At 41.0% G+C, this 23,275-nt stretch overlaps 1 protein-coding gene across 2 annotated transcripts; it reads left to right on the top strand.

The window, feature by feature from the left end:
* Positions 1 to 1,631: 1,631 nt before the first annotated feature.
* Positions 1,632 to 23,050, top strand: foxk1 (forkhead box K1). Of its 2 annotated transcripts, XM_025908347.1 has the most exons (10): positions 1,632 to 2,566; positions 13,912 to 14,127; positions 18,777 to 18,975; positions 19,100 to 19,246; positions 19,363 to 19,556; positions 19,678 to 19,683; positions 19,812 to 19,984; positions 20,074 to 20,310; positions 20,643 to 20,816; positions 21,232 to 23,050. In XM_025908347.1, the coding sequence occupies exons 1-10, from the start codon at positions 2,121 to 2,123 to the stop codon at positions 21,462 to 21,464; spliced, it is 2,025 nt and encodes a 674-aa protein (XP_025764132.1). In that variant the 5' UTR covers positions 1,632 to 2,120; the 3' UTR covers positions 21,465 to 23,050. The 2 variants fall into 2 exon arrangements, with proteins under 2 accessions (XP_025764132.1, XP_019215666.1); XM_019360121.2 differs by lacking the exon at positions 19,678 to 19,683 and having other exon boundaries at positions 1,636 to 2,566.
* The last annotated feature ends 225 nt before the right edge of the window (positions 23,051 to 23,275 follow it).

Here is a 23,275-nt window from a genome sequence, read left to right as displayed (position 1 = left end):
GAAATGTATTTCTGAATGAAGCACTGAAGTAAAATAGCCTGTCTTCAAATTAGTTTTTTCCTCTAACAGCGCCCTCAAGTGGACACTTTTCACTCTAAGTTCATGTGCTCCTGCTCCTTCTTCACTGATCCATTCTCCGGGTTTTAGACCATCTTGTTCTTTCCATGTTTATAAACAGAGGCTAGAGATAAAAAAAAAAAATCTGAGGTGGGCAAACCAGCTACAGTGCAAACACTACATGTTCTTAAGGTTGGATTGGAAGACTACATGACGCTGGAAATAGCTGAAATCTGTGCCATTACATCAAAACTATAGAATCATATCACTTGATTAGACTAAAATAGGATTTAGCCAAAATGTACAATAATATATGCTTTGTGTTTCAGAAGCTTTAATTTGAGAATTGCATAGTTTTCATTTATTTACATTAGACAGTACAAGCAGTCTTTTGGGCACTAACCGTAACCAGAATCCAGGAAAGACGTGAAAGTGAAAGAGAGGAATGATCAGTTATGAATAAGAGCTAGATTTTAATCTCAAGATATCATCCTAGAAAGTCTGTGATAAAACTCAACCACCAGTTTCCTTTTGTGACCACATGAACCATGTCCTTCCACAGAGGGCCCCAGGTGTGGCGTTCAGGGCCATTTTCGTTTAGAGTCATTGCTGAGTTTTGTTTCGGGCTATGCTGTCTAAAATTTTTTTATTTTAACCGTTTTGTGCAACTGCAGTGCAGTTTGTTTTCATTGCATTTTTTCTTTTTTTTCAATGTGGTTTTAAATACACTGTTTTAAAAAAATCTAATAAACAACATTGCACTGTGTTCAAATATGCTACATAAATAAATTATATGCATGATGATAGCAAAAAAGGGATTGTTTCATAATGTATTTTTTCAGAAGACTCTTCTAAACGACTATTTAATAAAAGACTTTATTTATTTTGCATAATTATGTCACTTCTTAGCAAGCCTGTTTGAACTTCTGTCTTATGTGGAACCGTGCCTCTCTAAAGAGAGACAACGCGATTTTTACCTCAGCTAAATTTTGCTAATTCTCTAATGATCACTTTTTCCTAAACTATTAATCCAATTTTGACATAATTAAGCTCTTAACTGTAAAACCATGACCTTCGATTTGACCTTTCCTGAAATGGAAAATCCATAATGTATAGTAGTTGCTTGCAATGTTTTTAAAGCACAATAAAATATCCTGTAAATAATGTATGAAGTTGAAAGTACTGTGCCTCATTTCACTATAACCTTTGCAGTGGTGCCCTAAATTGGTAAATAATTAACCAAGTTTGGTTGTGGAGACAGACACATGTTTGTCTATAGATGCCATTGTCAAGTGATGAAACTAACATATTTACATGTCTCATTGTTTGAGGCACCAAATGAGATGTTTCGTTTTGGTCAGCGGTTATACAAACAGAGATAAAACAGGCATAAATAATAAACAGGCGTAAAACAGAGGTAAGATTACAAAAACGGCAATGAAAAACCACAGGCAAATAACCAATGATTTTTTTTTTTTTTAATAAAATGAAAACACCCAGTTTTAGAATACAGGGCTAGACTTGAAACTAAGGAATGGGGAACAAAGCAAAGACATCACAAAAATTACTTTCAGTTTCAAGTGCAAAGTGGGGTTTTTTCTTCTTTTTTTAAACTTTGGGCATTTCGGATTCGTTAAATACAAGGAAATCGTTCTTTAATGCATTTCACTGAGGGTTGAACCAAAAAGATCATTGCATAGCATTAAACAGATCTTTCAGCGCATGTTTGAACCGTCACATGAATGTCGGATTAAATATTTCTCACTGAAATCTTTAGTGAAACTGTGGTGCGATATTACTTTAAGGCACGCCAACATAGTATGTGCTGTCGCTTTTCAGTTGCTGTGTGACTGTCGAGTGAGCTTATGACGACGTGTCCCTGAACGCAGCACCAGTCCGATTCCCGGAGACTCCGCTCCCGTTCTTCTACTGAGCCGGACTCCATGTTGTTCGTCAGCCACGGAGTGAACAAGTTCCCTGGCCGAAAACTCTCACGTTGCAACTCTGTGTGTGCGAGAAGTTAAGTGTGTGCGCGTGCGAGTGTGTTGACCCTCCGAAAGAAGATGGCAGACTACCGGGATGACACCGGGGCTCGAGCCCTGCTAGCTTTACAGTCGGCTCCGTGCAGCCCGGTGCGCGTCGCGGTGACCTCGCACACCTTTCACCAGCCCTCGTTCGCCCTTCTGGGTCCTCCGGTGATGGATGCCCGCACAGACGCCGGGATTCTTCCCGTGCGGCTCGCTTCTACTCCTCCGCAGGCCCTGGCGAGGCTCGAGGGCCGGGACTTTGAGTATGTCATGCGCCAAAGGACGGTCACCATAGGCCGGAACTCTTCTCACGGATCCGTGGACATCAACATGGGTCACTCGAGTTTCATTTCCCGACGGCACCTGCAGCTCACCTACGACGAGGCGAGTGGTTTTTCCCTCCGGTGCCTGGGCAAGAACGGTGTATTCGTGGACGGGGTCTTCCAGCGAAGAGGGGCGCCACCACTGCCGCTACCTAGAGAGTGAGTACGGGTCAGCTAAGCCTAGCCGCTGCAGTCAGGCTTCCCGTGATAACACGGTGGCTGGACGTCGCAGGGCTTCTCACACTAAAGTTTATTTTATGCATTAACAGTGGAGGTCTAGCGGTTACTTACAGTACAGTAAAACGACTCAAATGTAAACTCAAGTTAGCCTCGCGAATAGAGTTGTGAACACTGACGAGGAGAACATTAATACAAAACGACCTCCACGATGACAGGGCCAAACGGGACACCTATCCTGTCCGGGGTACAAAGTTTGTCACGACACCCCTAGCAGAGCGGCTTGGTGTTGTGTAGTAATGGCAGCCTAGGTCTGGACAGTAAAGGTGGAACACGATAAGCTGTCAGGTCTCCAGTTTAACTCACAGCGATGTTATGTATTTATATTCAATTAATATTCAGTTTTGCCCAGATGTTCTTAGTGGACCCCTTCAGCTTTACCTTCAACCCACTGAATGAGTGAATCAATCTAGCTAGTTGTAGCCGTTAGCAAACCTAGCTGCGTTTTCCCGGCCTGCTGACAAGCATGAGCAGTTAGTAAATTTATTTATTTTTCTTTCAAAGTGCTGCAACTGGTTGATGTTTTTTCAGAAGTACGGCGTGTTATATTGTTGTTGAAATAACTTTCTAAAGTAATCTAATTTTCAAAATAAATGAATCAGCACGTCTTGTAGCTTCTGAGTGATTATGCTCGCTACTAGCTCTCAGACTATTGGCCGACGTGTCACGTAAACATTAATGTAAACAAACGCATCCCAGACATGTCATCTCACGGTTCTTCGAGGAAGACGGGAGTTTATTTGGTAAATATTGAAACTTGAAACACCCTTTTCCTCTTTTTTTGGTCTATATCTAGGGTACAGTGGAATGTAGCTTTTGTTTCACTGCGGTTGCAGAGCTGTCGCGTTTACACACGTTGCTTTCACTGGTTTGTTTAGTACAGTTGCAAGCAGATATTTGTGGATGCAGCTGATGGCAACATCAATGAACTCACAGACTCTGTCATTGGATATATTGGAAAGTGCATGGATGATATCATCACAAAAACCACTGTCCGCATATACCCAAATCAGAAACCCTGGGTAAATAAAGACGTTCGCGCCAAGCTAAAAGTGCGGACCTCTGCCTTTAACTCCGGGGATGCTGATGCATATAAAGCAGCCAGGTATGACCTCCGTAAGTCCATAAAAAAGGCCAGAAAGGACTACAGGGACAAAATGGAGTCCAGCTACCACAGCTTTGACACCAGGCGACTGTGGAATGGACTGCGCTGCATCACTGACTACAAGAAGGTCAACACAGTCAGTGTCCAGCCCACTGCATCTCTCGCAGACGAGCTTAACAACTTCTATGCTCGTTTTGATGCAGACAACAGAGAGCAGATCCTCTACCCTCAGGAGGACAGTGAGGCTGCAACTTTAACTCTGAAAACAGAAGCTGTGAGATGGACCTTTAAAAAGGTCAATCCTCACAAAGCTCCAGGACCGGACGGCATCCCAGGCCGGCTACTCAGAGTGTGTGCAGACGAGCTGGCAGAGGTGTTCACCAACATCTTCAACCTCTCCCTGAGGCAGTCAGTGGTCCCCACGTCCCTCAAAGCATCCACCATCATTCCCGTTCCCAAAAAATCAGTGGTCTCCTGTCTGAATGACTACCGTCCTGTTGCACTGACATCCGTCATCATGAAGTGCCTGGAGCGGCTGGTCAAAGGTCACATCTGCTCCTCCCTCCCTGACACACTGGACCCTCTTCAGTTTGCCTATCGGACAAACAGAGCCACAGAGGATGCCATCGCCCTGGCAACACACACCACCCTCACCCACCTGGAGAAAGGGAATACATATGCAAGAATGCTCTTCATCGACTACAGCTCGGCATTTAACACCATCATCCCCTCAAAACTTGCCACGAAGCTCGTCGACCTTGGGCTGGGAACACCGATCTGCAGATGGATTCTAAACTTCCTCACAAACAGGCCCCAGGTGGTGAGAGTTGGTAAGCACACTTCCTCATCACTCATCCTTAACACAGGTACGCCCCAGGGTTGTGTGCTTAGCCCCCTCCTATATTCCCTGTTCACACACGACTGTGTTGCTAAACATGAGTCCAACATCATCATCAAGTTTGCTGATGACACAACCATCATAGGCCTCATCACAGACAACGATGAGACGGCCTATAGAGAGGAGGTGATGGCACTGTACGAGTGGTGCCTGGAAAATAACCTGACTCTCAACATCAGCAAAACTAGAGAAATGATAGTGGACTACCGGAAACGACCAGTCAGGGAACACCAGCCCATCCACATCAACGGTGTCAAGGTCGAAAGGGTCAGCAGCTTCAAGTTCCTTGGAGTCAACATCACTGAGGACTTCTCCTGGACCCTTCACACAGACACTGCTATCAGGAAAGCTCGCCAGCGGCTTTACTTCCTGAGGAGGCTGAGGAGGTTTGGCATGAACGCCAGCATCATCTCAAATTTCTACAGGTGTGCAATTGAGAGCTTGCTGACGAGCTGCATCACAGTTTGGTACGGAAGCTGCTCTGCCGGCAGCCGTAGATCACTACAGAGGGTGGTGAAGGCAGCAGAGCACATCACTGGCACGAGGCTTCCTGCCATTCAGGACATTTATCACCAGCGATGCCTCCGTAAAGCACACAGCATCATCAAGGACCACAGCCACCCAGCACATCAGCTGTTCTCCTTGTTACCATCTGGCAGACGTTACAGGAGTCTGTCTGCTCGGACTACAAGACTTAAAAACAGTTTCTACCATCAAGCCATACGACACCTCAACCACAACACTTAAACACACACAACACAGCACTCAGAAGCTACCCTGCAGCTTCACAAGTACTCTGATTAATCTGCACTGGTCACTTCACTTTATTGTTATTGTAATTTATATTTAAAAAGTGCAATACTGTAAATTTCTGCTGCTCATTCCTGTGCAATATCCCATCTGCCCTCCCGTCATATTTCTTTTCAAGATTTTCTTATTTAATCACTAGTGTACATATATTTATATTTATAGATACATATATATTTAGTCATCTTTTCTCTTTTACCATGTCTCTCTAATATTTTGTTCTTTACTATTTTTCTATCTGTTATTTTATTTTATTATATTATATTTTATTATATTTTTTCCTACTGTATCATGCTGCTGAGAGACCGCTGCTCGTCAAACACATTTCATTGCGATGTTGACCCTGTGCTAACTTGCATATGACAAATAAAACTGAAAACTGAAAACTGAACAGTTGCAAGCTTACAAACGGAAATCTTCGGTTTTGTGTATGTGTCAATCATAGGGTGGAGGCGGTATGAGTGTGTTTGGGTGGGGGGTGTCTTTGTCTTCTCTGATTGGCTCGAAACACTGTTTGGGGGTGTGTCGGTTATTGAACCGGAAGTGCAGACTGGGGCGATATCCTCGCTGCAGGCGCACATGACGAAGTAAACACTGACTTGCAAGCCAAGGCCACAGCCATGTTTGCTTGGGTTGCTTTGGCCCTGGAGGGTTTTCTCGACATTACAGAGCTAGCGAAACTGCGCCGAGTTAAATCTGAAAGACAACAATTTCTCTGCGTTATGATGATTTACAAATTAATTTCATTATGATACTGCTGAGCAAAAAGACATTTAATAAAAACTAAAGACTGAGCCAGATTAAGTGCAGATCTAAACAAACGATAGTGGCTTATTAGAATTAATTTTCTCAAAGGAAAAAAATTAAACTGTTAGCAAAAAAAGTCCTTCAAAATTCAGTTTACCCTTATATAAGACAGAAGCAGCAACAAACACTTTAATGTAAGAAGCTTGAGCAAACAAATGCTGTGCAACTTTCCCTAAAGTGACTAAAATGATTGGTTAGATTTTTTAAAAAAAATTGCTTTTGTTTTGTGTTTTATCAGCTACATATTGCCACTCATGTATAGTAATTTATCAATTTATACAGGATTGTGCAAAAGTCTTGAGCACCCACCCTTCATTTGTTTATGTTTTCCAATGAAAATGGTAAATGGGGACTGAGAATTATTGAAACGTGCAAACATACATGGAAATAAATCATATGAGGCAAAAACAGAGTTTGTGCAATTTTAACAACTTGAAAAGTCATGATATGACCACCTTTTATTCTTCAACAGTCTGTTTTCTAAGGCATCTTTCTTCTGATTTCTTTAAGTAGTCTTCAGGAATATTTCTCCAGGCTTCTTACATGACATTCAAAGCTTTTCCTTAGATTTTGGCTTTGTTTTGTTACCTTCTCTGTCAATATGCTCCCACACTGCTTCATTAATGTTAAGGTTCAGCTCTGGGGAGGCCAGTCCATGACTGATAGTGTTTCATTGTGCGCTTTTCTATCTGGGTATGCTTTTACTGCATTAGCATGTGTTTGAGATCATTGTCATGCTGAAAAATGAAGCCACTGTCAATCAGATGCTTTCCAGATGGTATTGCATGGTGGATCAAAATCTGATGGTTCTTTTCTGTGTTCATAGTTCCATAATTTCTAACAAGATCTCCAACACTGTTGTCAAACCATGACAGAGCCTTCACCATGCTGTAGACATTAAATGCTGTATCTCCCTCCTGACCTCCTCCGTGCATACTGATTGAACCTCAAATTTCAAATTTGATTTCATCATATCGTAAGACCTGTTCTTCTGTAATTTGGCAATCCTCAGCCTTTTCTCCCAGTTTTCCCTTCTTTAAAGAATGGCTTCTTGATATCCACCCTTCCACTGAGACCACTTCTAATGAGGCTTCAGTGAACAGTAGATGCATCAACTGTGCATCGCTCAGATCCTGTGAATTCTTCTTCCTATTTTTACATTTTTTTAACGACACGGCTTCCAGATACTGCTTTCTGCTGCAGATAGATCTTTGGGGATCACCAGACAAACCGTGTTATCTTTGGCACTTTTAATACATTCAGCTAAAGAAATCAGAACAAATCATGTGTTTTTTGCAACATGCTGCTAGTGAAAAACTGCCTAAAGGTAGAATTTAAAATGGTTTCTTGGCTAAGTTCTCTGTTATGTGTAGAGATGGCACGATACCACTTTTTTATGTCCGATACCGATACCGATATCATAAATTTGGATATCTGCCGATACCGATATGAATCCGATATAGTGTGTTTTTTAATCAATAAAACTGTTTTTTTAATATCTTGCTGCATTTTGTATAAGTTCATACTCAAGTTTAAGTAAACAACAACACTAAAGCTATTCTGTTATACCTGTATGTAAAAAATACACTGCGCCCAAAATATTTCATAGTTCAGCAACACCGATCAATCTAATGAATTTAAACCTACTCCATCCTTCCTATTCTGGTATTTTAAAGAGTACTTAGCAGAAATATTAGGGCAACCTAACTAATAGGGTTGCAAACTCCCAGCAAAAAAAAATAGGGAACCACCCCCCACCCTCCACCTCATGATGCTTAATCGATGTAATCAACTTTAATTTGATGCAGTGTGAAAAAAAATGCACACAAACAAATTATTTTTCAAGAATAATTAAATAGATTCAACATCTTTCTTCAACAGAATTGCAGAATTCACAGACGGTACCTTCCCAAAGGAAAAAGTACTATAGCTTACTAGGTTAGATTAGACTTAACAGTTACTATATACAGTAATGGACTTCTATACATTTTACATCAGATTAAAACTTTGGGTGTAAGATTCAGATAATTATTTATTAAAAGCTAGATATTTTAAATGAGAATAAGAAAGAAAAGTATGTCTTTGTGCCCCCTTTTCCCTGTTCATGCCCTATCGGGCCCCCTGGCTAAACTTTGCTAGATCCGCCCCTGCACAGTTACCAGCCGTCAGCTACGTAGAAAAGGATCCTGGTGTAGAAAGTAATATTAAATAAATTCTAACAACAGCTTATCAAGCTTAAACGTGCTGCTGTTGTTCAGCCGCTGGTTTCCTCTTTCTGGTGCAAAGTGGGCCAAAAACAGAGAAGAGAGACGGACTCGCCACAGAAAAGCCGATCAGCTGATCATTAAGCAGTTTCACGATTGAAGTAGCTGCAGGAAGGTGAGGGAGAGAGAGAGGCAGTCGCTCCATATATCGGTTGTTAAGCTTAACGTGGGAATGCTTTACAAACATTCAGAGATGAACTTACACACTTGCTTTACTTCTCTCTGGGATAACTTCCTCGGAGATGAAATGCTGGTTTGGTAGCAAGGCTCCAAACACACACAGCCGCTCTATCACCTGACGCACACTGCTCCGATGTGCTACGGTTATGAGCCGAGTTACGCCGTGTCGCGAGTTTTGTGAGGTGCTTTTTTGATATTTAATGGATCGGATTACATTTTTTATTTCTCGCCGATATCCGATCCAGTAATTTACGTCAGTATCGGACCGATACCGATACGTAATATCGGATCGGTCCATCTCTAGTTATGTGTAGACACAACACTGACACTATCAAGCCAGATTGATGGCTTAGCGAGCTCTGTCGCGTTTTCTGTGTCATGAAAGTGGCTCTCTTTTTACGTGGTTAAATCACCGTGGTTACCGATGTTAAGCATATAACATGATCAGGTTATGTTCTGAGTTTCTGTTAAAAATTGTCTAGAAGTGCCACGTTTTCACTGATTCTCTCATTTACAGCATGTTTTAAACCCAATACTCTGAAAATGTGTGTTACATGTCCAAATTGTTAAGCTGTACCTTACTAAAACCAGTGAATGTAACAGAAACTGTGCATTTCACAGGAATGCATGTATTTATTTGGTGAAGCAGAAAAAGTACAAATGTTGTTGTACTTGATTCTAATCTGCTGCTAAGTCTCTTTTACACCACTGGAATTGAAACATAGAACACACACCAGATATATAAAACTAATTTCACTTTGATTTGTGACAAACTAAAGCATTTCCCACGTCTCCTTTGTTAGGCTGTGGCACAGTAAGCTAACGTTTAAATGGCTCCAGTTTAAAGTTTCAGAGCTCCGATGTGCAGCCGTCACCTTCAAAATAAACATGTGCACTGAGAGCGCACTCAGTGATAAAATAATTCCTTGGTATAAAAATGTTTAAAATTTTAATGCTATGTGTGATAAATTCAAAGATTAACAGTTTTCTGCACCATTAATTTTTTGTCTTATTTGCAGTGTTTTTATGGTCTTTATAGATTTTTAATCACCATTTTGTCTTCTGGTTTCCCTGGAGTAGGCAGCATTCATAGCGATCATTTTTTTGTGGAAGAAGTCACGTGGCCCGTGAAATGCATCTTTTTTTTTTTTTCACATGAGCGTGCTGAGAGTCTGAAGCAGAAAGCCCAGCTTAACAGAGAAAGTTAATAAGTTGTGGTAACCATTACTCAATCTTGGGGTTTTAGGTTTTGTCGAGTCTGCTAAAACAAAGAAAGAAGCTCGGTTATGTTGAACTTCCTTTGTAGTTTTTTTTTTTGTTTGTTTGTTTGTTTTGTTTTTTTTGGCTTGAATGTTAAGTGGCTTATTAGACAAACCCAACAGGGTTGAGATACAAGGACTGTATGGAAAATGAAGGAAAAAGCTTGACAGTTTAGCCCACCTGCGGCCTTTCGCTGCATGGCTTCCCCAGCTCTCTCTCCCCACCTTCCTCTCCGTTTTCATTTCACTGAGACTTGAACACATAAGAAAATATTTAAACTACAATTCTAAATAGGTAAAAATCAGAAGTTAAATCAAGATAAAATTTATAATAGATCTGTTCAAAATGCAATCCAAGTGCTTGCTAAAGTTGTACCAAATAGACATTAAGCCTTGGTTGCTAATTAACCAAATATACTTATATACCTAACGTACAGGAGGCAACGTAAAATTTCCAAATAAAAACAATGGTTGCATTTACTGAAAAACTCTGTTAAGTTAAAATCTCATTTACCTTGACTTCAAGGTCAGAGGTCAACCTTTCTGAAAATCAGAGAATTTTCACATTTATAACACAGGTGTGTCTACTCGGAGGCTGAAGGGTAGCACTGTATTTATAAAGAATATCAAACAACAATTAGTTGATGCTTAAAGCTCGTTTATTTAATTAATATCCAATTTATTTCCAAATTGTATTGAATTTGTTTGTGTTAACATAGTGTTTTAGGTCTGATTGAAGGACTGATGTAATGTTAAGGTGTCTGTTGCTCCGCTTTGAATATTGGTAAGAACTTGACACAGAGATAAAATTAGTGTAGCATTAGTAAATTTTTAATTCCAGAGATCATGAAAACCGATTAAACGGATCAAACATAGAACATTTAAATAATTCCAATTTCATCCAATTAAAAGGCGTCAGAATGTATTTGTATATAAATTTTCCTGTTTTATATTCATGTGTGCATCAGTTGATGGATTGACTGCAATGTCATTCATCTATTCTTTGGGACACATTTCCATATACCATTCCAATGATTTATCCCAATGTCACATCTCACAATCAGTTTGTCAGCCTCCAATTAAGTCTCTGTGACAAGAAGCACAGAGTGCAGACAGAGGAGCACCAATCAATCTCCCCTCTGTGGTCAGCATCACTTGACACGTGCAGCAAAATCTATAGATTTATAATTTGGTGATATCTGCCACGTGCTTGACTTTATCTTGAAAAATTGAGGCAAAAATCGCTAAAAATAAATCCTGACAAATTAGAAGAAAGATTGAAAAAAATATTTTTAAAAATTAATGTGTAATTTAAGATGTAGGCTCTTGTCAGATTTTTCCAAAATACAAATGGCATTTTAATTTTACCACATATTTAAATTATCTGTAGATTTGCCTTTTTCTTTACTGTATTGTTGCTGCAAGCTGGGGCTGATTGGTCACAATTATTTTGGTCAGCATTGAGATCAAGATTATTTAACATAATTACTCGCAGACTTTAGAAAAAACATGATGTATTAAACAGTTTTGTTGAAAAAAACCCCTATTAAGCAAATTTATTTGAACACAACATCTGTTTGCCACAGCTTGGCTATGAAGTGCACAGTAGGGCTGGCGAGGAAAATCTGATATCGCAATATTTTTTGGCTGTATCACGATACCTGATATATATCATGGTATGTTTAACTAACCTCCAAACCATTTTCAACCTTATAGTACCTAAAATTGTACTTGTATACTTATTCAAAGCAACCATTCAGTGTTTACTTTGAATACAAAAAATCTAAATTAATCGAAATGTTTTATTTTAACCATTTTTTAAACCATCAGTTGCACACAGACGTTTTTCACAAATGACAAAACTGTGAGAGTAAGTCTCTTTCTGTGGTCAACACTAGACCTTTAACAAACAAAAGATCATAGCAACAAAAAAGGAGATCAAGCACTAATTCGTGAGACAAAAACCCCCCAACTGAAATTAAATAGGTGCTTTTTTAGTTTTGCTTTTAACATAAAATTGTCAAAGACGACCTCAAATTACAGAAACAAAAGTCTAGATAGTGACTATAGAAAACGGATGACCAAGAACAGTCACAGGTATCACAGCTGGTTTCTTTAACTTTTTCTTTGGTCTGTGGGGAGATGTTCACATGCGGAGTTTAAAACGGTCTTAATTTTGCAGTGGAATAAATCCGTGGTACTGCTACCTTTAGTGGCAGTAGTTTTACGGCAGGTTTTGCAAATTGCCGCATTTTGTTCGACATCCTTCCTGTGAAATCCAAACGACAGCGAAGTGTCTCATTCCCTCGCTCGTCTGAAACTCGTGCTGTCGCCATATTTTTTTTTCCCCATCTGGTGAAATATAAACACACACGCTCAGTGCAGTGTGCTGGGTAGAAAATTGTCTGGTTGGGAAGGGTGGGAGGAATTAATGATGCATTCGCAGCGTGTGGGACAAAAAAAAAAACTCAAGAGTGAATTTCGTGCAGACAGCATAATTATTTCCATGGCAACTCATACCCGATGGTTATGATAAATCCATTTTAAGCATCGTACGTTGAAAACCTCACGATACATCGAGTATATTTGATATAGCGCCCAACCCTAGTGCACAGTCCCGTTTCAGACAGTAGCCATGTTCCCCATTTTCCTCTATATCTTACATTTGTTTAGCTCCTTAATAAGTCTTAAATTAGCTATCTGGAGTAATGCATCCACACAGTATACTACTACTACTACTACTTAAGAAGCTAACTCTTGGTCCAGTTTAACTACTCAAGCTTGTTCCATGTTTTCTGTTTACTTTAGTGAAATCTAGTCAAGCTGCCCTGTGAGTTTTTTGTCTTTGCCCGTCTGACATTGAGCTGAAGGACATAAGTAAAACGTTTTTCTTTTTTTTTTTCCTTTGTTTGCTGAATGTGTCTTTTCTGCCTCAGCTGTCAAAAGCTGCAGCTTCTGCAGGGCTGCCGCAAGTCCTTGTGCTATCTGTGCCCGGGCACCTGGTGTTGGTGGATGGAACACTATAGGCCAAAACAGCTGTGAGCAGTGTTTTCAAGAATCCAGTGACAGCTGCCGGTTTTCAGGAAGAATGCTTCATCTTTCTCTCTCTCCATGTAATTTTTTTCCTCTCTATCAGACTGGTGTGTCTGGAACATCTTTCAACACTCTGATCCTTTGTGGATATTTCCTTTCTTTTGTAGAATTAACGGGGCTTCAACGTCTTTGCCGTGAGATCAGAAAGGGTGCAGTAAAGACACGACCCTGCTGCCAGAGTCAGTTGGGAGGAAATTGAAACAACCAGTCACCAATCATTAAGTTTCCATTTACCAAATCCCTCACACATGTAATTAGCTTTGTTTAGGCTTGAGCTAACGTGGACCTGTGACTGATCCTCGCTTTTTATTGAGGAGGTTGTTCAGACCTGTTTAAAAGCAGAATAGAAAAGGAGGTGCAGGCCTGGGGAGCTTTGTGCGCGCACCAGTCGAGGTTTTTATCCACAAGAGGTGGTGTGATATTGTTTGAAATGTAAACAAACCCCTGTAGTTACGTGGGAAGTGCCGTCACGTTATGATTTTTTTTTATTAAGGGAGATCTGCACGGGTGTTTGTGTTTTGCCGTAAAACGTGTAATGATGTCGAGTTTGAATGTTTATTCTTGCCCTTGGAGATGTTGGTTGACAAAACAATGTCACCACCAGTCATTTAGCAGGTTTTTTTTCTTCTCAAATTCGGTCATATCTCACCATTTCCCCCTGCAATACAAGTTGCTTAGTTGCACAGGAAATGTTTAAATTGTCATCGACGAGAAGGTTTAAACACAACTCTGAATTGCTGATCTGTTAATGTTTTAATGCTTTACTGTTTGGTTGAACCAACATGACATCATCTCTCTTTTTTGCTTTGTGTTCTCTCCGCCCTGTGGCCTTCCCCCTCCCTGCTGCTCTTTAGGTGCATGTTTCGTTTTCCCAGCACGGCGATCAAGATCCAGTTCATGTCACTCCTGGAGGTTGAGGAGCACCGGGAGAGGGAGCAGCAGTCGCCCCCCGCTCGCTCGCTTCTGCCCCAAATTTCTCCTCTTAAAATCAGCATTCCCACGGCGCAGCAGCATGAAGAGCACATGAGGGCGTTTGGCTCTCCGCTGCCCTCACCCACAGGCACCATCAGGTAAGCAGGCAGACACACAATCACGTGGACACTGATCAATTCATGCAGTGTTCATAAATGCAAAGTAGGCCGTCTGGATTGGCAGTTAAAGCAGGAGGATGTTTTTCTTTGGAAGGAATTCTTGGCAAACTAGTTCAATGTGTCTTTTCAATCAATCCCCAATAATTAAGAAAACATTTATTTTCCAATAAGTATTGATTAGTATTAGAGGTACTTTTAGCTGCTCCCTTATTTCCCAAAGGGTCACTATAGCACATGTTTTGATTTGGCTCGTGTTTTATGGTGGATACCCTAAAATTAGCTGAACACCCCTGAGATGCAGAGTTTGTGTCTCCTCCTGGTGTCAGTGTGTAACATGGATGTGTTAACAACCACGTTTCTTATAGTTAACTAAAACTAAAAACGAGATGTGGGGAAAAAAATAGTTAACTAAAACAAAACGAAAAAATAGACTTGTAAGCTGAAACAATTTTATGAACTTGGAAATCTAACGAAACTTCAGTAAAAGAGAAATATACAGGATGTATCCTCAGTTTCACTTTTTGTTAGTTTGGTCAAATTTAAAGGTATCTAAACATACCTTTAGATGTTTTTATTGAGATTTTGGATGTCTACAAGACCGATTTACTTGTATTAACCAGATAATAAAACTTGTATTATCTGGTTAATTATTAAAACTTGTACTGTAGTGGAAGAGGTTGAGTAAGTACTTGTAAAAAAAGAAACAGGAGACAGTAACCAAAAATAATGAAAAATAAATGAGTAAATTAAATACAAACCCTTTTTAAAAAATTATTTTTTCGGTGTCTTATTTTATGTAAATGGGTATCGGTGAGGAGGATCTGTTGGAGGAGTTTTAAAACAAAGCTGGCTGTACAATGAAAGTTCTCAGATGAGCTGTTAGTTTCTTTTTTGTGAAACAAACGTGTAGTGTGTTGTGCACTGCTGACATGCACTCTAGCTGAAGATGTGCTTGTATCTGCACTCAGAGAGAGAAAGCTTCAGTTTCATAGGCTCTGAAGGCACATGTTTAAAAGAAATCTGTGCTCTGTAAATATACACGTCATGTGCGAGTGTTCGACGGAGCTGTGCGTGCCCTCTGGTGGTCTCTCTCTGCCTTTGCATCATGCATCCCCACCAATGTCAGCACGCATGCTTGCCTTATATGGGATGGCTGCCGCTTCGAGGCCTGCGATTGGCTGTCGAGGGCAGATTGTTTTGCTTGTGGGCCGTTTTCCCGTCCATTAGTGGTTTCCTTTTCCGAGCCCCCTGCCCCTCCCACTCAACCCTCAGCTCCTGTTCTCTCGCACGTGGAAACACTACAGACACACTACAGACACACTAAAGACGCTCGCTCAAACATTTCTGCGCCGCTCTCACCGTGGCCTTTTTCGGGCACATAGTCGGGCCAGCCTTCCCCGGTGGTACATACACACCGCTGTGTATGGCGGAAGAGTATTGTGTCAAAGCACGTGGTCCCTCTTACAGGGTGCTAAGAGTCACTTTTCCTGTTTGGCAACTTAAATGCACAGCGTAAAATCGCACTCTCCTTTCTCTGCCAGCATGCACTCTTGTATTGCTGGGCCTCGTGCACGTGGCTCGCGGGGGATGGTTGTTTTAAGAGTGTCCGGGGGAAAGCAAAGATGACCCTTGCTCCCCCGTGGAGGCACAAATAACAAAGTCCTAGCAGACTGACGGATACAGATTTCAGTATTTTTTTGTACTTCCGAAAAGTACAAAAAATATGTTTGTGTTATGAAAACGGAGCCTGCAGCCTGGTTCCTCCAGCCACAAACTAAAAACATACTCTCTCTCCCCCGTCTGTATCCGTGGCTCTTTGTTGCTAGAGGCAAATCAAAGCTTACTGACTCTCCCAGAAACCATTGTTTACTTTACTAACAGAAGCAGGTGTGTACTGTATGAGAAGTTGCTGGGTTTTCCTTGTGCTCTCTGTCTCTCTCTCACAGCAGCAGCAGATAAAGCAGAGTTAATCATTAATGTATTTATGGTCATTGTTGTGTGTTTTGTGATCACGTTGCATTTTTGACACCACTGAGCCGTGTTTGGTTTTTTTCCTTTTTCAGATCTAGTTCTTGTGTGTAAGGGAAAGCCTTTTATGACTCAACCAGTATAAGATCTGAAGCCTGATACTGATACCAATATTTGGTGATTTAAGAAATCCGATATACTGGCCAATATTTTTTCTCTTTCTTTCTGACACATGACATTTAATCTTATTTTCTTAACATTTGTCATGTGTAGTTATTTCTGAGTCTTTACTAACACATATATTTACATGACTTGAAAAATAAACTTGTTTCATTGTCACAACAAGTAGTAGATTATTTGTTTACGCTCTGCCCGAATGAGCTGGTTGTTTGCAGCTTTTCCAAACACGTTGCCCTCTGGTTTAAAAACTAGACCACATCAGCACTGTAACATGCTCGAAGGGTATTTCTTCCATCTCCTCTTTACTTTTTCATTTCTGTTTATTAGCCAATATAAATGTCAGTATGGATATATAGGAAAATAACTATTATTGGACTTTAATATCAGCCTGGTGATAATCTTTGTAAACACTACATTTGTGAATCATGTGAGGCGAGGATTTTATCACAAAAAAAAGTGTTGATAATGAAACAGTAGCTTTAAGTTTTACTGGGAACAACATGCAGTGGCCAAAGACATCATTTCATGACAGTTAATTCACTTCTCTCTTTTGTACCAAAACTAATCAGTTTTGCTTTACTCTGAGGTGTGGATTCTTATTCTTCTGTATTTTTCCAGTTCTATTCAAATTTCATAGAAATGGTAAATAATGAACAAAATTTAAAAATGTTTATCTTTGCATTTAACAAATGTTAAATGCAAAATGTAAAATGAAGATTAGAAATGCTTCAACAGACCTTCATACTGTACACTTTAGTTACTCCTCACTGTTACATCATGTAGTCTTTATTTCGCACTCTGACATAATTATGGTTTTAAGGATTTACTAATAAAATCTTGAAATGACTGACCTGTCAGATTTTGCAGTCTATCAGGGACAATTGTAAACACACCTCTGCTGGAAATGACCGGTGTATGAGCTTGACACCATTACTGATTACTTCTCCAAGAAAGTAATCCCATTACTTTACTGATTAGTTATTTTCAAAAGTAATTAGTTACTTTATCACGTAGTTACTTTTAATAAAACGACATTGTTTTTTTGTTTTTTTTAAAAAAAAAGAGTTTTTCCTTTATACATATAAACAAAAGGAGAAGAGAAGGATTACAGATGATTTGTTCATTTGGGGTAATTAGCCCGTACACTTAAGGCTGTAAAATGTTTTTAAAAAAACCAAACTAAAAACAAAGTGTGGGGGGGGTGAAATAAAGAAAAAAATATATAAATAAAATTTGTATAAATTTATATAAAATGATAGCGCCTGTCTTTTAGAGGCCGGTAGAAGCACCTCATTCCCACTGATGCCAAACAGAGCAAGAAGGGGGCCAGGGGCCAGCATCACACTGAGAATCCTGGACATGGAAAATCTCTGTCCAGAACTGAACGAGACTGGGACAAGACCAGTACATGTGGATCAGTGAGGCTTCAGAAGTTTTTCATCTGTCACTTTTTCACTTTTTAAAAACATGATACACAACCTGAATAGGTAATAAAACAATAGACCTTTCAGCCCAGTTCTATTTTTTTCTGCTTAATCCATCATATAAAATTGAATCAAATGAAAAACTCTCTTTTGAAAAATTGTGTTATTAGTTTTAATCTTTTAACTTTATGCACATTGCATCAAGCAAAAATTTAATTATATGCAAGAAATTTAAAATTTAAACCTATTTTCTACATATTCCAGCATATAAAATAAAATAAAATAAAATAAAATAAAATAAAATATAATGTTGTTTTCACTCACTCTTTTAAATAGATGCAAGTAAAACACAGCAAACATTTAATAAAATCAAAGATTCAGCAGCACTAAGTCCTGTTGCTCTTAAATCTATGTTCACCTGTTTAGCAGGAGTGGGGCAGGTGGAGGTTTGCCCGGTGCCACAGCGGTCATGTCAGTGGGAAGATCCGTGGCAGCGTGCTTGGTGCTTGCTCAGATTTGAAGTTTAATTTTTCACTGTAGAAGTTTTCTTCCCATGCAGAGTGTACAGTGGGCGCTATGTGTTTGTCACTTTTTACGGAATCAAACTTCCAAGTTTTAAACGCTGCATGGTTGTACTCTCTCCCGCACTCCATATTATCCACTGTTGATCTACACACGTCTGTTGCTGCCATGGACGTTGCACGTTGGCACGTCATAGTCATGAGACACTCACACAAACAAAATCACAGTTTAGTAATGCAGTAATGTAGCATGGTTACGGGAAAGTAACAGTAATCTAATTACTTTTTTGCAATAGTAATCCCTTTGTAATCCCACATTCTTGGAGAAGTTAATGTAACTATCAGGTAGAATCTGGCTTGTCCTGTCTGTGTGCTTAGTTACAGTTGTTCTGGTTAATGTGACTGTAAGTCTGTGAAACAAGTATTTTACTGACCTTTTGGATCAAGATTAATGCTCTCATCTTATTTAGGTTATTTTTCATGTAGCCATAAACCATAGTGGTAACCCTTTCCTCTATTTCTCTCTCTTTCCCAGTGTTCCTAACTCCTGTCCAGCTAGTCCGCGTGGGGCGGGGTCATCGGGGTATCGCTACGGACGCAACATCACCTCCGACCTCCAGTTAGCAGCTGAGTATGCTGCCAAGGCTGTTTCTGAGCAGAGACGAAGTATTGCTGAGCAGAGAAGTGGGGGGAGTGAGCAGCGAGCGGAGTCAGCTGGTGGTGACAGTCCCAGGGTAAACATCCAGGCCTGATTGCTTCTAAGAAATCGACTGTTAATGTTTAACCTTAGAAAAAAAGCTGAGTGTGTCTTTATGGATGCATGTGTATTTAGACTCGTGTCTATTTTTTTTGGGCCAGGATGAGTCCAAGCCACCTTATTCCTATGCACAGCTGATTGTCCAGGCCATCTCCTCGGCCCAAGACAAGCAGCTGACTCTCAGTGGCATCTACGCATACATCACCAAACACTACCCCTACTACCGCACTGCAGACAAGGGCTGGCAGGTACAGTAGTCTTGTCTAGAAATACAACTTTTACCCGAGTAAGCTGGAAAGAAAATTTCTCTTCTTTCAAACTGATGCTTCTGTGTCCAGTGACAAAACGTTTTTCCTTTTTCAAGAACTCAATCAGACACAATCTGTCTCTGAACCGCTACTTCCTGAAAGTGGCCCGCTCTCAGGACGAGCCGGGGAAAGGAAGCTTTTGGCGTCTGGATTCTGCCTCTGAGGCCAAGCTGGTGGAGCAGGCCTTCAGGAAGAGACGGCAAAGAGGGGTGGCCTGCTTTAGGACCCCGTTTGGACCCCTGTCATCAAGGTGGGCTTTGCAGTGGGTCATCTGTGGCCTTCAAGTTGCACACACAGACACGCACAATGATTCAGTTAACCCTCTCTCCCTTCTCTCTGCTTCTGTTCCTTGCGATCATTTGATTGGACAGAACAAAGTAAGTGTGGTTCTGAGGTTTGCCTGAATGAGTAGAGGGTGCTGACAGTGAGGAGCTCTGCATGTCTTACTAAAAGTCTGTTGGTTAGTTTTTTGATTTCTCTGCTTTTTCTGTATTTTGTTATTTAGGAGTGCTCCAGCATCCCCGACCCACCAGGGGCTTCTTTCTCCTCCTTCAAGCGGGCTGCAGACTCCCGAGTGTCTGAGCAGGGAGGGCTCGCCTATCCCCCACGACCACCACGAACAGCTGGCTAACAAACTGGCATCTGTACCTGAGTACAGGTATACTCAGAGCGCCCCAGGTAAGCGTGCAAACAAAATCTCTTTCAAAGATCCGCAGATGACGAGCTTGCTAAAACACATCAAGTAAATTGTGTCTGCCTCTGCGTAGGCTCCCCAGTCAGTGCTCAGCCTGTCATCATGGCCACTCCCCATCACCCTACAGCGCTGTCCTCGGGCTCGGGGAAAGCCCTTGCTTTGCTTCCAGGTGGCGGTGGCCAAGTCCAGCCCATCCATGTGTTCCAAAGCTCCTCTCAGCCCTCTGTCACCATGGTGCGGGTGGTTACTAGCGTTCCTCCAAATGGGTACAGCGCTGTTGGAGGAGTAGAGGGCAACAGTGATCTCAGAGGTACGGCCGTTTGGGGGGGGATCTATTTTTGAAATGCTTCTTCTGCGTGATGCAATCCTTTGTAATGTGATACACAGGAAAGTTTGTCTGCTGATGCTCAGCTTCGAGTCTTTAAAGCTGTTGTGGCCTTGTTCACATCCTTAACGCCCACTCGTTTTTACTGTCCAGGTGCATACTGTGAACTGATATTTAAGAAATTATGCTAAATTCTGACAAATGTTTGATTACTGCATTAGTGTTTCGGCGTAAACAAGATAAAACAACCCAATCCAGCCAAATCTGGCTGGATTGTTGACGGGTTCCCATGTTTGAATCGTACGCTTTGTCCGCAGAAGCCCAGCTGACCAGAGAGCGGGTGATCCAGACTGTGGAGAGTGCGGTGCAGGCTGGGGAAGCACGTAATCTGACCCCAGGTTTACATCAACTTCCTGTTCGCCCCATTACCCAGAATGGCAAACACACCACTGCTGCTGTTGTCACAGCAACCAGCCTTGCTAATGCATCTGGTAAGACTTTTTTTTTTTTTTCTTTCTTTTTTGGATGGTATTTTTTGTCCTTTAAACACAATAAGGTTTCATTATATTCAAGAAAAGGCCGACCTCTTTACAGCAGACAGCTGGGTGTTTGTGGCTCAGTAGGCAGTGCGGGTCATCTACTAATCAGCAGTCAGTGGTTTGATCCCCAGCTTTTCCAGCATACATGTTGAAGTGTCTTAAAGCAAGACATTGAACCGCTCACCACCTTACCTAACATGCATGCACATGTTAGGTAAGGCACTTGGGCTAGAAAGCTCTGTGTGACATGACCAGTAAAACGTGTTTTGAGTGCTCAGCTAGAGTAGAAACCAGTTCATTTACCATTTCACAAATGGACAAAACCATTCTTTGCTCATTTTCTTTTTTCTTTTTTTGTCCTGTTCAGGTCTGAGTAGCCCTCTGCAGATTTTGGCTGCTCAGGCCTCTAGCTCCCCTCCGGTGTTGGTGAGCAGACAGCCCAGTGCAGAAACTTTAGCTGGACAACCAGGCGAGCCCCAGGCCAAGCGGCCAAAGATGGAGGACGATGGCGGCCCCGAATCTGCTCAGCATCAAGCCACACCCGGTCAGCAGCCTGTCATTGTTGCCATGGCATCGCAAACCCATGACGCTAGGCAGTAAAACTCAGGGCCTCTCACCAGATACCCAGTGGACAGCCTCTCTATCGCCCCCTTAACTCGTCGCCTTTTATACTTATTTGATACGACTGTAGCCGACATGGCCGACAGGCGGTCTCTCAGAAGGGAATTAACTCATAAGAACACACATTTCGGTCAAAAGTAGATGAAACCTTTGGAATTTGTGCTGAAATTTAAAAAAAGAAGTTTTAGAATTACAATTTTTAAAAATGTAATCCATCATTCACTGACAATACACAGATTTAAGGTTATTAATTATAATAAAATCATTTCAGCACTACTCTTACTATGTGAATGTTGGATATTATCGCAGATGCATCACTTATCACTCTCAGGCCAAAGAACTCACCTCTCCTGCGCTTCTCATTAGAGTCGCTGCCTGACGTAAAACCAGGGAACGTGAGATCCGAACGGCCCCGCGACCACAGAAAGGGCCGTCAGCATTAAGAGTCGACAAATCGCGTCGTTTCGTACAGTCGTGGGCAGAAGGCTAGAGAGGACTCAGCTGCATACACCCACACTAGGTTGTTAAGGCCCAGGAGACTTAAGAATATGATTGTACTCTTCATGAGGCTCTTCTCCAAGGATAAAGCGAGACCGAAGGCATCAAACGAGCGGTCTCAGACGAGAAAAGGCAGACGTTCATTTTAAAGAGCAGAATGTGAGACGTCTCTCTTCATGCCTTCGCTTTAAAGAAAAACAAAAACAAAAAGCAAAAAAAAAAGGTATGTTGTTTTTGGAGAACAGATACGTGGAAATTCAGGTTATGACAAACCAGCAGTTTGCAGTTTTTGCTTCACTTCAGTCCAGTGCGGTTTATCGGCGCAAGGCTTCTCTGATTCAGGAAGATCGCAGCATTTGGACGGGAGAGAAGGAGCGAAACGGGCAACTATATGGAGTTGATTGAAGTGGAGCTAACCTAATGTAGACAAACTGATTGTTTTAATTTTTTTTGTTTTGTTTCAGTAGCGTTAGAAAAAAACAAAACGGAGCAGCCTGTGCGTACTTTTTTTTTTTTTTTTTTTTTTTTAGCACAGAGAAGCATTATTGTAATAATCCTTTAAAAGCCTTAAATATTTCTACATTTTTGTTGTTTTATTTTAACCTTTAGACAGCTTTACTGTTTTAGAGTAACATAGCGCTTTAACAGCTGACGATCGGCGACACTACAGCGGTGACAGTTGCGCTGCATTGGTAGATTCGTTTCAGGTTTTTTGTTTGATTTTTTTTGTCAGGGGAAGGGCGGGACCAACACATGACCACAAATTTCAACAGTTCTTTTTTTATTCCACTCTGTTTGGTACTTCTGACACCTTCTGTTCTCGGCTCACCACTCTGATGCTTTTTCTTGTTTCCTTAAATTCATTTTACAGTTTTGTTCTTCTTCTTTCGCCCAGTCTACCTCTCCTCACCAAGCAGTCCCTCTCATCTTCGCAGTCTCCAAAGAGGCGTCAAGCTGTCGGCGATTCCTGCCACAATTAGATTTTTCTATAACACTTCCCTCCCCTCCACTCTTGCTCAATCCTCACATTCTCACTCTCTTTAGATTTTTTTTTTTTTTTCCCACCCAAATTCCCTCACAGGCCTCGTTTATAGCTGGGAATCAGGCATTCAGTGATTGTTGTTGCACATTATTAGAAAAAAATAAATAAATTTTTAAAAAAGATGCGTAATGATTGTATGCTGCTCTATCTGCTAAATGACAAAGTTCTTCAGAAGGTATTTTTTCTTATTTTGGAAAGAGAGAAAAAATATTTTGCTATATGTATAAAAAACAGCAGTCATCAATACGTA

Source organism: Oreochromis niloticus, linkage group LG6 (assembly GCF_001858045.2).
Source record: "Oreochromis niloticus isolate F11D_XX linkage group LG6, O_niloticus_UMD_NMBU, whole genome shotgun sequence".
NCBI classification, from domain to species: Eukaryota; Metazoa; Chordata; class Actinopteri; order Cichliformes; family Cichlidae; genus Oreochromis; species Oreochromis niloticus.
This window is presented reverse-complemented; position numbering and strand designations above follow the sequence as displayed.

Bases quoted from the DNA above. Each gene is read 5' to 3' on its own strand.
- foxk1 (XM_025908347.1), top strand. From the start codon at position 2,121: ATGGCAGACTACCGGGATGACACCGGGGCTCGAGCCCTGCTAGCTTTA. The intron at 2,567-13,911 runs GTGAGTACGGGT...GCTGCTCTTTAG, and splicing joins CCACTGCCGCTACCTAGAGA to GTGCATGTTTCGTTTTCCCA. The intron at 20,817-21,231 runs GTAAGACTTTTT...TGTCCTGTTCAG, and splicing joins CAGCCTTGCTAATGCATCTG to GTCTGAGTAGCCCTCTGCAG.